Here is a 13490-nt window from a genome sequence, read left to right on the forward strand (position 1 = left end):
TGATCAAAATGTTTTAAATATTCGCATATGTTGTAGCTTAAACCCTATTTTATATAATCAGAAGTTGTTGTGTTGTGCATGCCATCGGTTGAGACACAACATGCTCTTGAATACAGGGTTTTTAAATCAAAAGGAGGGATGCTGTCAAAAAGTGATTGAGTTCATATGGATTTACCTCTTTCTCTCTCCTTATCTCTCTTGTAATAGTGTGAAGATGGTGCTGCTGTGGACTGCTGGAGACATCTTCAAGACAGCATACTTTGTGATGAACGACAGCCCGTTTCAGTTCTGGGTGTGTGGGGCGGTCCAGATCCTTATCGACGTAGCCATCCTGCTGCAGGTGCTTTACTATGGACAGGACATCGGAGTCAAACTGGGCTGAACCCTCATAACCTTCTCATACACCCATGCTCTTAATCAAACTTGTGCCTTACCATGTCTATTTTTTTAATTAGATAGAGAATACCAGAGAGTGTATGTTTTTGTCTTTGAGGCTATTTATTTGTTTTCATGGGTAATTTTTTGTGGTAGTAACTGAATGGTAGCAGAGCAGCCAGGCACTGTGTGTTTGTGTGCGTGTATATGTGTTTTTGCTTTTACTATCCTTGTGGGGACCAGAAGTTCTAACAAGGATAGTAAAACAAAGAAATAATTTGGACAAGTGGGGACATTTTGTGTGTGTGGGTGACTCCTTCATTGTGTTTTTAAGATTAAATATAGACATATGTATGTGTTTGTTAGTGTGTGGCGCCATGGGCATTCGTGGCACTTAGGTGCAGGGCAACGCCACAGAATGTACACATTACAGTATATCTACAGGAAGCATGGGCCACATTCATCTCTCTAAAACAGCTATTTCTGGACAGTTTATATATGCTTTGTCTTACTATCACAGACGGGAGGTTTCTACTCACCAGGAAGAACTGCCTTTGACTCAGAGGGAAAGGAGAATGAACTGTATTGCAAAAATTGATACTTGGTATCACAGCTATCTAAATCAACAATTCTCCATTCCGTCTTATCACCCACATACAGCACAATTATATAAGGATCCATTAAAACATAGTGTTAGTCTTGGATTTTTCCTTCAAGCTTTGCTAACGAGTACTCCTGCCATACTGAAGACGTTTCAATGGTCAGTTGTGAGGGAACATTGTAGAATAAATTGTTATGGTGTTCTGAGTCTGGTGATTTAGAGAGAAAATAATGGAGACTTCCCGGCTCATTTAGTCTGTGGTCACATCAGTGTCGGTCGTCAATTTCATGCTGTTTAGTTTTACTGAGCGCTATCTGAGAAGACTGAGCTGTGTCTTTCTGGTTGGGAACAGCTTGATTGTCATCAGAGGGACATTTAGTTTTCTCTCATTTGACGCCAGTCATGACCATCACAGTCCTCCTAAATGGTTTAACGCTATAGACACCCTGCTGGAATGAGGAGAGAGAGAGATGGATGATCAGCTGAATGAACGTCTGTGCCTGCCTGCCTGTCTTCCTCAGATGTGACCTTTATCCATGGCCAGTCTGTATGTGGCTGTGGCCTCCCAGTGCTGAGACTGTGACAATAATTTGCATGGCTAATGTTTGCACAGCATGCAGAAAGACCCCCGTCCCGTTAGGTTTCCCATCAGTAGCTGACAGCCCTTCCTGCCTCTGCCTGGCAGTGTGAAGCTGAAAACCAGGGCAGATACAGGTAACTGCCAAAATAAAGGAAACACAACAAAAAGTGTCTTAATAGGGCGTTGGGCCACCACGAGCCAGAACAGCTTCAATGCACCTTGGCATAGATTCGACAAGTGTCTTGAACTCTACTGGAGGGATGCGACACCATTTTTCCTCGAGAAATTCCGTAATTTGGTGTTTTGATGGTGGTGGAAAATGCTGTCTCAGGCACTGCTCCAGAATCTCCCATAAGTGGGTTGAGATCTGGGGACTGAGATGTCCACGGCATATGGCTTACATAGTTTTCATGCTCATCAAACCATTCAGTGACCACTTGTGCACTGTGGATGGGGGCATTGTCATCCTAAGTGAGAATAGCCATGGTAGCCAAAATAATAGCCTGCCCAGCATTTCTATACATGACCCACACCTGTGTTTAGGCACCTGCTTTCAATATACTTTGTATCCCTCATTTACTCAAGTGTTTCCATTATTTTGGCAGTTACCTGTAGATTGCCTGTAAAAAGTGTGTGATGCCATCCTCCACATAAAGAAAATAAATGTAGGCTTGACTTGAATTCTATTCATTTCAAGAGGTGTTAAGTTAGGTAGCTGGAAGGACCATACTCAAATCTAACTAATGGGTGCATCCCTTGCTGACGCCGCCAGATCTTACAACGCCTGGAAAGGTATTATACGTATCAGCTAACCACATCATATATTATAGCAATCTGTCAGTCAATGACACAGTCAATGACGTGGCATGAAAACACTGGTTGATGCATTCAATATCTAAGCAGGGGAACACAACCAAAACCTACCCCCAATCCCCAAATTATTTGATTCTGCATTTTTATGAACTGTATGTTCACATGGTTTTATTGTTTTAAAGTATACTTGGCAAAAACAATGACATTATTTATCATCATTCTTATATTGCCATATTATAGTCAGTTGGTACAAGAAGGCTTCTTGTGTTGTTTTCTTATTGCGTCTGTATCCTATCAGTTGCCTTCTTGTGATGTTTTCCCATAAACTCAGATTGTCTGTGTGTTAATGTGTTCCTCCCTATGTTTAATATACTGGGTCTGGCTAGCCAGCCTTTTATTCCCCAGGAAATTAGGATAACCCTTCCAATGACAATCTATCAACCAACTCTTTATACCAACTCTTTATAGAGTATATGTTTTTGCCTTTAAACTTCAAACATACTGAAAGTATATTCATTGTTTTTAGATATGTGTTTGGGATATGTCCACATAAACTATGTGCTTTGTGTGGATGTCTGCTACTGTCAAAATGTTCCCAAAAAAGTCACATCTCAAGACTTTTACCAAACGGTGCTGTAATTACAGTTTGGTTGTAAAAAATGATTTAGAGATGAGATATCTGCGTGGATAAACACTGTTTTAACATCAAAAGATGTACTTTCAAAATTGTGAGCTATGCCAAAGCTAAACTACATAGGAAATAATATATAAATGTGTTTTGTTGTAAGATCAGTTACTGTCCAAGTGGTCAAATTTACCAAAGTCTGTTGTAGGAAATAAAATTAAAGTGTGTATCTAGGAAATGCTTGTATTTACCCAAACATTCATTCTTATAAACCATTCATAGCAACACCTGGTCATTTTTCATATTTCTGTAAGGTGATGTGTGTACAGAGTGAGGCGACCGCCAAGTATTTATTTGTGTCGGTTTGATGAGAGTAGGAATACCCTGCCTGTGAAACACTGTTCAAATCCTATATTCCAAGCCTCTTCTCCCTGTCATGGTGCAGATGAACTGGGAGATGAATATTCATTAAGAAGCTTCTTCTCCACTCCTGGGTAATGTATTACCATAGCTCCCTATAGGTCTATGTAGAGGAGGTCCAGGGGGACGGTATGTCCAGGAGGAGATTGGTAGAACATGAAATATTAAAACCTGAGGGAGGGACGGTCTCTAGATTATAGATGAGATATGTCTCTCCTCTCTAATATTCTACATGTTCCGCACTTCTAGACAGGCCCAGCCATTAATGATGCTGTGTCACATTGTCAATGCTGGGTAATCATCCTTGACTCTGGGCCGAGGTGTGCAGGGTGGGATAGGGGTATTTGATATTTTATTAGGATCCCCATTAGCTTTACAAAAGCGGCAGCTACTCTTCCTGGGGTCCACATAAAACATGAAACATGACATAATACAGAGCATTAATAGACAAGAACAGCTCTAGAACAGAACTATATCAATTTTAAAAAGGCACACGTAGCCTAAATATCAATACATACACACAAACTATGAAGGTCAAATAGGGGTGTTGCTTTATCTGTTTTTTAAACCAGGTTTGCTGCTCATTTGAGCAATATGCAATAATGTCTCTATATAATACTGTATGCATTATTGAATTTGTTATGGATTTGGGGATTGTGAAAAGACCCCTGGTGGCTTGTCTGGTAGGGTAAATGTGTGTGTGTCAGAGCTGTGTGTAAGTTGACTATGCAAACAATTTGTGATTTTCAACCCATTAAAGTTTCTTATAAAAATAAGTGATGCAATCAGTCTCTCCTCAACTTTTAACCAAGAGAGACTGGCATGCATAGTATTTATATTAGCCCTCGGATTACAATGATGAGCAAGACGTGCCCTCTGTTCTGGGCCAGATGCAGCTTAACTAGGTCTTTCCTTGCAGCACTCAACCACACGACTGGACAATAATCAAGATTAGACAAACTAGAACCTGCAGGACTTGCTTTTTGGAGTGTGATGTCAAAAAAGCAGAGCCTCTCTTTATTACGGAAAGATCTCTCCCCATCTTTACAACCATTGACTCTACAGTATATGTTTTGGCCATGACAGTTTACAATCTAAGGTAACACCAAGTAATTTAGTCTCCTCAACTTGTTCAACAGCCACATCATTCATTACCAGATTCAGCTGACGTCTAGAACTTAGGGAATGATATGTACCAAATACAATGCTCTTAGTTTTAGAGATGAAGAAGTGGTGTTCCATGCTGGGAGCAGGACAGGCCGAGTCCAGGCAGCCACACAGCCCTTCCCCATGATGGATGACCTCATCTGGCTCTGACTGTGGCCTCAACAGGTAGCCCTGTGACTGAGAGCTTGGCAGAGCACGTTACTGTTCACCTTAAAGCACATACTGTAACTCTGACCTAACATATAGTCTAGGCCAAGAAAACAGCTGAGCTCACCTAAAAATATAATGGAATAGTAGGAAACCTAAAGGCATTATGGTTGGTAATTTCACCTACTTCACAGTATTTTGGGAGTCAACTGACTGAGCAACCCTCCCATCTCAAATTGGTTTTCTGTGGCAAGATTTATGAAACTGTTGTCCTTCGCTTTTTTGAGGGTATTTTATTAGGATCCCCATCAGCTGTTGCAAAAGCAGCAGCTACTCTTCCTAGGGTCCACAAAAAACATGAAACATAATACAGAATGGCATAATACAGAACATCAATAGACAAGAACAGCTCAAGGACAGAACTACAGACATTTTTATAAGGCACACGTAGCCTACATATCAGTGCATACACACCAACTATTTAGGTCAAACGGGAGAGACGTTTGCCGTGAGGTGTTGCTTTATCTGTTTTTTGAAACCAGGTTTACTGTTTATTTGAGCAATATGAGATGGAAGGAAGTTCCATGCAATAAGGGCTCTATATAACACTGTATGCTTTCAATTTGTTCTGGATTTGGGGACTGTGAAAAGACCCGTGTGTCACGCCCTGGCCATTGAGAGGGTTTTGGTTCTCTGTTTTTGGTTAGGCCAGGGTGTGACTAGGGTGGGCGTTCTATGTTCCTTTTTCTATGTTGGTGTATTACTTTGTTTCGGCCGTGTATGGCTCTCAATCAGGAACAGCTGTAGATCGTTGTTGCTGATTGAGAGTCATACATAGGCAGCCTGTTTTTCCTTTGGGGTTTGTGGGTGAATATTTTCCTGTTTAGTTTTGTATCCTGACAGAACTGTTGCTGGTCGTTTTTTGGTTTATTTTTGTATAGTGTTCATTCGGTCCATTAAATTCATTTAAGATGAACACATCCTCCGCTGCACCTTGGTCTCATTTTGACGACGGCCGTTACACCGTGGTGGTATGTCTGGTGGGATAAGTGTGTGTGTCAGAGCTGTGTGCATGTTGATTATGCAAACAATTTGGAATTTTCAACAAATAAATGTTTCTCATAAAAAGAAGAAGTAATGCAGTCAGTCTCTCCTCAAGTCTTAGCCAAGAGAGACTGGCATGCATATTATTTATATCGGCCCTCTGATTACAATGAAGAGCAAAACGTGCCGCTCTGTTCTGGGCCAGCTGCAGCTTAACTATGTCTTTCCTTGCTGCACTGGACCACACGACTGGACAATAATCAAGAATAGACAAAACTAGAGTCTGCAGAAGTTGCTTTTTGGAGTGTGGTGTCAAAAAATCTGAGCATCTCTTTATTCCGGCCAGACCTCTCCCCATCTTTAAAACCATTGAATCTGTATGTTTTGACCATGACAGTTTACAATCTAAGGTAAGGCCAAGTAATTTAGTCTCCTCAACTTGTTCAACAGCGACACCATTCATTACCAGATTCAGCTGAGGTCTAGAACTTAAGGAATAATTTGTCCCAAATACAATGCTTTTAGTTTTAGAGATGTTCAGGACCAGTTTATTTCTGGCCACCCATTCACTACTATTTTTCCCGTCTGAGATTAAGTTTGGAGTGGAAAAATAATCTTCTGTGTAGAGATTTATGTTTGTATTAACTGGCTGTTACAGGTGGTGTCCCACAGGAAACGTAGGCTCCCAGAGTGCAGTGTGTATTTATTACAGGAAAAGGCTAGATGTGTCATATTTCAAGAGGACATTGCTGTTATGTCCGAGTCAGTAAGCAAGATGGAAGTAAACAGCTAAGCAACAACAAAGACTTAGTGACGGGTGGATGTGGTTTTTTGATTAGAGAGATGGGGCTTGGGGCTAAGATACTGCTCTTTCTACTCTGAAAGGAAATCAAGGACTTAGAGATTAACTCAACACTAGATATGGGAAGTGAAATGTAGTAGTTGCCTGGCTACCCAGACTCCTTGCTCAGGCCAAACGCTGCGCCACGCCCTCAACATTAGTTTCCTCTCCAGAATGAGTCTAGATTTGAGTACCTACCCGAACCTTCACCGAATGTAAACACATTCGGGGACGTCTGATTGGTACAGAAACTGATGGGTTGGGCCAGAGCCAGAACACATGTTGGTAAAGTGGCGGTTTGAAAATTGGCTTTGATACTCTGATTGGTTAGAGATTACTTTGTTTCGTACAGTGACCCTAGTGAACCTCATCATAACAAACGACTTCAATGATGGCAGTCTCAGACTAAAGTATGTAGCGAATGACAGAGCAGCGGAACAATTTAGTTTGAGTCATCAGGATAATGTTGAAGTATTTTGTCATGCAACACATTCTGCAGGTGACTTTCTCCAGGCCATCAACTCAAATCAAATTGTCTGTGAAGTTATGTGACGAACAAGGCTGTCTTCTCCATCGCCGTTCCCCATTTCAAGTTCACTCCTCCAGGCATGTTAACAACTCTGTAATAACCTGAAGATCCCACCATCTACCATTTATTTACCAGACCAACCACCCCTTAATAACCCATTACTGCCTGACCCTGGGTAATGAATGACGTGGGCAGACACAGTGGATGTGGGGAGGTAGAAAGGCACAGGAGTCATATATTTAAACCTTCCTAAGTGCCCCTCTCTCTGGGCCCAGGCTAAATGACTCAATATGTTAGTGTAATGAGAAGGGCCATGCGAGAGGCTGGGAGAGAGAGGGTGAAATATCTGCCCTGTCACTGGACTGCAGCTGCTCGCCTGACTGGAACGTTGGGGTTGTTTCCCATATGTTTCCAGGATTCAAGGGGAGGTGGAAGCCATGCATTTTTCTCCTTATTACTTTAGCTTTCGCTGCTCTTTTTTCCTCGTTGGTATGAAAGGTCACGCGTCGATCCACGCACACCAGCTGTTTCTCCCTGCAAAGACAAAGTAGAGCAGCAATCTCAGCAGACAGGGAAGTTGCTCTTGCTGAAACCCTCACACTGTGCTCCACTCCTTCATCTGCTCAGTAGAGCTTTTCCCTGAAGAGGAGAGACCACCAAGGCTTTTCTCCTTCATACGCCATGTCACCGCCTCATAAATGCATCCCCTAAGCAATTAGCCCTGAATTAGATTGAGGTCAATTTCAGTGATTCCCAGTAGACTCCATTCCATTGTGTTTCAGTTTTTGTGTAACATTTTAATCAATTCCAATTTCTCTCCCACCGATTCCAATTATTTTTCATCAATTCAAATTCAAATTAAACAACCTCTAATCGGGCGGTTAAACATACCACTGTGACTACATTGTGATGTGCGGACTATTAATCTGGTACAGGAGCTATTTCTGCTCTCAGGTAATTATAACTCCCATTCATGCACTTTATAAGTTTATGATGCAGCACCATTCTCCCCCTGTAATAAAAAAAGAGCAGTTTAGGAATTTGAGCGTGGTAGTGATGCATATATCAATGTGACTGATATGGGTCATAACCATCACCAGGCTGTGAGTATTTCACTCATACGGGAAGCAGGGAAATTCCTGAGAGTCATGGCTGTCACAGTCAATAGGATCCGAACACCCTTACTGTGGATCTGTGGGACCAGGGAGGTAAAGGAACAGAAGGGTTGGCTGTGAATTTTTGTCTGATAATTTACCGCTGTGTATTTTGGGTTTGCTCAGTAGGTTTCTGCCAGTGCCAGGATGTGATGCACAAATGTTGGTGATGCTCTTGAGATGTCCTCTCTTCCCCTCCCCTGAGAAACTGGGATGGGATGGTGTCAAGGGCTTGCTGGGAAAACTCCTGAACTCTCCATGTGCCCAATGCCAATGTGGTCTTTTTACCCCCTTATACACCTCTCACTAATGGAGAGTCATTGCACATGCTACCTATCTAACACACACACACACACACACACACACACACACACACACACACACACACACACACACACACACACACACACACACACACACACACACTGCCTTGCTTTAACCTCTGTAACAATGACATGTCAATAATTATGGCATACTGTGTGTCATTTGTATTAAAAAGGCGGTTCCCCCTTCACTCTTCCCTCTGATGTTTCTGGTCCCAAGAGGAAACATGCTAAGATGTAGTTAACATGATTAGGTTCTTTAGAGCAGGTCCTTTGTAGTGAATGCATTGGAAGCATGTTTGTTAGTAACGATGGATAGGCAATTTAATTTCTGTGCTCTTAACTTACATCAAGTTAATCATATATTGAAATAGAATATTAATTGAATACTACTGACAGACTTCCAATCGAATCATATTTGAGTGTGTCCTCTGTGACAGTGTGACAGGTGTGTGACAGTTCAGTGTTGGACTTTGTGTACAGTATACTGCGGCTATGTATGAATAGCCATTTTAACATATATTCATTTAGTTTTTTTACATCAATAATTGTATTTTTTATTTTAAAAATGTAATTTTTGATACAAAAAATATATGATAATGACCTTCATGGGGGCGGGATTACATGCTCCTACATACAGTTGCTAGTGAAGGTCTACACACCCCTTGCAGTCTTCACATTTAGCTGCCTTAAAATGTAATCAAAATAATATTGATATAAAAATGTCTCACAAGTACTCCTTTAGAAAAGATAATGTCTCAGAAGTCTTCCCTGACACTAATTTTGTTGTCTGAACACACTCTCTCCATCCAGAGACTTAATCATCCAGTGTCTTCGCACTGTGGCTCAAAGTCAAGTAACAGCCAATCAGTGAGGAGAGGAGGGATGTCTAGGTTTTCCCTCTACCACCACTGCATTATTTTACTAAGCATACAGTCGCTAGTGAAAGTCTACACACCCCTTGCAGTCTTCACATTTTGCTGCCTTAAAATGTAATCTAAAAAGTAATTACATTATATATTTTTTCCAAAGTGAAAGAAAAATTCTAGATATTTTCACATTTAAAAAAAAAAGTATTTATCGATAACAACAATTTACATTTTTTATAATGATAATTGGATTATCTATATAAAAAAATAATATGGAAATGACCTTCGTGGGGGCGGGATTACAATTGCATGCTCCTACATAAGGTCGCTAGTGAAAGTCTTCACACTTCTTCACATTTTCCTGTAGATCTACACAACTCCTCTTTTTCAAAGTGAAAGAAAATAAAATCGCCTCAAAACATTTAATTATCTCAATAAACAATTCTGTTTTATCTAAATAGTGTTTTGATATAAAAAAAATAGTACTCCTTTAGAAAAGATAATGTCTCAGAAGTCTTCCCTGACACTAATTTTGTTGTCTGAACACACTCTCTCCATCCACAGACTTAATCATCCAGTGTCTTCGCACTGTGGCTCAAAGTCACAGTAACAGCCAATCAGTGAAGAGAGGAGGGATGTCTAGGTTGTCCCTCTACCACCACTGCATTATTTTACTAATCATGTTTGGGGTGACTGCAGTCACAAAGCACCTCACCTCACATCACCCTAAACCCAAACTATACAGTAGGACTGCGGTGCATCAATTTTAGATTGAATCCCAACCACAAAACTGTAGAACTGACAGGCACAGCCGGGGTGTAGGATGAAATAGTCAGCTATTGTATGTAGGGTTTTATTCTCCTCTGTTTGCTGGATGCCGGTGAAGGGCCCTGCCCTGCTTTAGGGAGCAGGTCGCCTGTCATATCGGTGGCCACCTGCTCCCTAACAACTGCTGATCACGGCGGGCCAGACAGGGGCTTTAGCCCAGGGATTTTACACCCCTCCCCATCCCTGCCTACCCCACCTAACCTCCCGCTAGCTACGACATCAGACATGCCTGATGTCCATCTATGCAGTACTCTCTCTTTAAACGGTCAGACTCTCTTTTTCCACTATCTCATCCCCAGTGTGACTGTTCTCCTCTTTTGATAGGCTAGAATGACTGCAACACACATACATTTCAGGGAATGCATGTGGGGCATGCAACACACACACACGCACACACACACACACACACACACACACACACACACACACACACACACACACACACACACACACACACACACACACACACACACACACACACACACACACACACTAGACAGAAGGTGGGAGGAGATTTTCCTCCCCTCACCTAGGTTTTGCTAAAAAGAGACATATTTTCTCCAGTATTACTCACCCTTTATGGACCTTTCATCCCCAGTGTGAATTATTAAACACTCTGACACACACAGGAAAGAGGGAATCAATGCTGCTCCAATGGTGCAACTCTCTTCAGTTTTAGAGGAAACTTTATTTGTTGTTTTAATGTGTCAGAAGTCCATCTATATACAGCTTTTGTAGATGGTTAAGTTTTTGGGGCCTACAGTGCCTTCAGAAAGTATTCACACCCCTTGACTTTTTCCACATTTTGCTGTGTTAAAGCCTGAATTAAAAAAATTGATTCAATTGAGTTTCTGTGTCATTGGCCAAAGTGGAATTATGTTTTTAGATTTAAAAAAAAAATGAATTAAACATGAAAAGCTGAAATGTCTTGAGTCAGTAAGTATTCAACCCCTTTGTTATGGAAAGCCTAAATAAGTTCAGGAGTAAAAATGTGCTTAGCAAGTCACATAATAACTTTCATGGACTCACTCTGTGTGAAATAATAGTGCTCAACATGATTTTTGAATGATGTGGTGGCTAATTTCTGCATTACCAAATGAGGAGAGTTACAAACTTCACACACCAGTCAGAGTTATACTTAAACTACATCTTTAATAATTAAGATATTTTGCAAAAGCACCTTGACTTTCAATGATGCGCCATCTCTAATGAACCATTGAAAAGTGATTACACAAAAGTACAAAGATATTTTATAGCCAAGATACACCCGTCTCAACCTACATGACGAACCACAGATACATAGAATGGGTCACAAGGTTACGTTTTGTATGAAAGATATCTATAAAACATAGCAGACAGCAACTGCTGTGTCAACAGTTTTCATTGTATAGATCAGTGTCTGGTCCTCCTACTCCAAACTGGAACCGTCTCACCCTGGTACGGTATAGAACAGAACCATTAGCTCATCCAATGGCATAAATCAATTCACAACTCTAGAACTCTAGATAGATCCCATCTCAAGTAAACCCCCTCTTGACTCCACTCCTGGACAAGCTCACTGAGGGGAGTGAGCCTCGAGGTCATACACTATCCCAAGATAAGTGCAACATCAGAGGGACATACAATGGTCCAGACACTGCCATACACCTTCCCCCAATGCCAAAGGAGGGAGTGACTTGCACACAGACATTGTGGAGACAAGTAATTGGTTCCCCATTAATCACGCCATCCCTTCACATGGTTTAACAATAGGTAAAGACACATTCACATATGAAGACAATGTTCCATTCTGTACTCTTCCCTTTCTGGTATTCTGCATAGCACCAGGGACATGTAAAAGACAAGCCTGACCTCTCCCCTCTCTGGGCCCCAAGTGACTGAGCCCTAGCTAAGGGAAGAAGTCAGGCTTCCAACACCAGAGTCCAAAGGGATACATTCTAATGACAAGTATCTCACATAAGCATATTATGAAAATAAAACATCTTAATTATCTATGTTACCCAACTAATTCTGATTCATCCGCCACAATGACTAACTCATCTCTGTACCCTCAGAGGTCCCTCTGTCGAGCAGTGAATTTCAAACACAGATTCAATCACAAAGACCAATGAGGTTTTCCAATGGCTCGCAAAGAAGGGCACCTATTGGTAGATGAGTAAAAAAAAAAGCAGACATTGAATATCCCTTTATACATGGTGACGTTATAAATGACACTTTGGATGGTGTATCAATACTCCCAGGCACTACAAAGATACAGGCATCCTTCCTAACTCAGTTGCCGGAGAGGACAGAAACTGCTCAGGGATTTCCCTCTGAGGCCAGTGGTGACTTTAAAACAGTTACAGAGTTTAATGGCTGTGATAGGAGAAAACTGAGGATGGATCAACGACATTGTAGTTATTCCACAATACTAACCTAATTGACAGAGTCAAAAGAAGTAAGCCTGTACGGAACACAAATATTTCAAAACATGCATCCTTTGCAACAAGTCACTAAAGTAATACTGCAAAAAATGTGGAAAGGCAATTCACTTTTTGTCCTGAATACAAAGTGTTATGTTAGGGGCAAATCCGATACAACACATTACTGAGTACCACTCTCCATATTTTCAAGCATAGCATTGGCTGCATCATGGTATGGGTATGTTTGTAATTGTTAAGGACTGGGAGATTTTCAGGATAAAAAATTAACAGAATGGAGCTAAGTGCAAGCAAAATCTTAGAGGAAAACCTGGTTCAATCTCCTTTTCACCAGACACTGGGAGATGAATTCACCTTTCAGCAGGACAATAACCTAAAACACAAGGCCCCTTTCCCTTTCCTTTCCAAATAGACAATGGAGCAGCAGGTAAATTCACTGGGGAAGCCAAGCCAGGGGGAAAAAAATCACACTATGTGTTGTGATAACTGCGCTGTTTGTTTTAGAACCTGCCTCTAACCCTAGGAAGCTCTTTGCTACCTTCTCCTCCCTCCTGAATCCTCCTCCCCCTCCCCCCCCCTCCTCCCTCTCTGCGGATGACTTCGTCAACCATTTTGAAAAGAAGGTTGACGATATCCGATCCTCGTTTGCTAAGTCAAACGACACCGCTGGTCCTGCTCACACTGCCCTACCCTGTGCTTTGACCTCTTTCTCCCCTCTCTCTCCAGATGAAATCTCGCGTCTTGTGACAGCCGG

At 41.5% G+C, this 13490-nt stretch overlaps 1 protein-coding gene across 3 annotated transcripts in view; it reads left to right on the plus strand.

The window, feature by feature from the left end:
• Window positions 1-4190, plus strand: part of LOC106573699 (solute carrier family 66 member 2) — a 93118-nt gene extending 88928 nt beyond the window's left edge. For all 3 annotated transcript variants that reach the window (XM_014148987.2, XM_014148986.2, XM_014148985.2), the window contains exon 5: window positions 208-4190. In XM_014148987.2, coding sequence (XP_014004462.1) covers window positions 208-382 — 175 coding nt within the window. In that variant the 3' untranslated portion in view covers window positions 383-4190. The remainder of the gene's footprint in view (window positions 1-207) is intronic.
• The last annotated feature ends 9300 nt before the right edge of the window (window positions 4191-13490 follow it).

This window comes from Salmo salar, chromosome ssa16 (assembly GCF_905237065.1).
Source record: "Salmo salar chromosome ssa16, Ssal_v3.1, whole genome shotgun sequence".
Classification (NCBI taxonomy): Eukaryota; Metazoa; Chordata; class Actinopteri; order Salmoniformes; family Salmonidae; genus Salmo; species Salmo salar.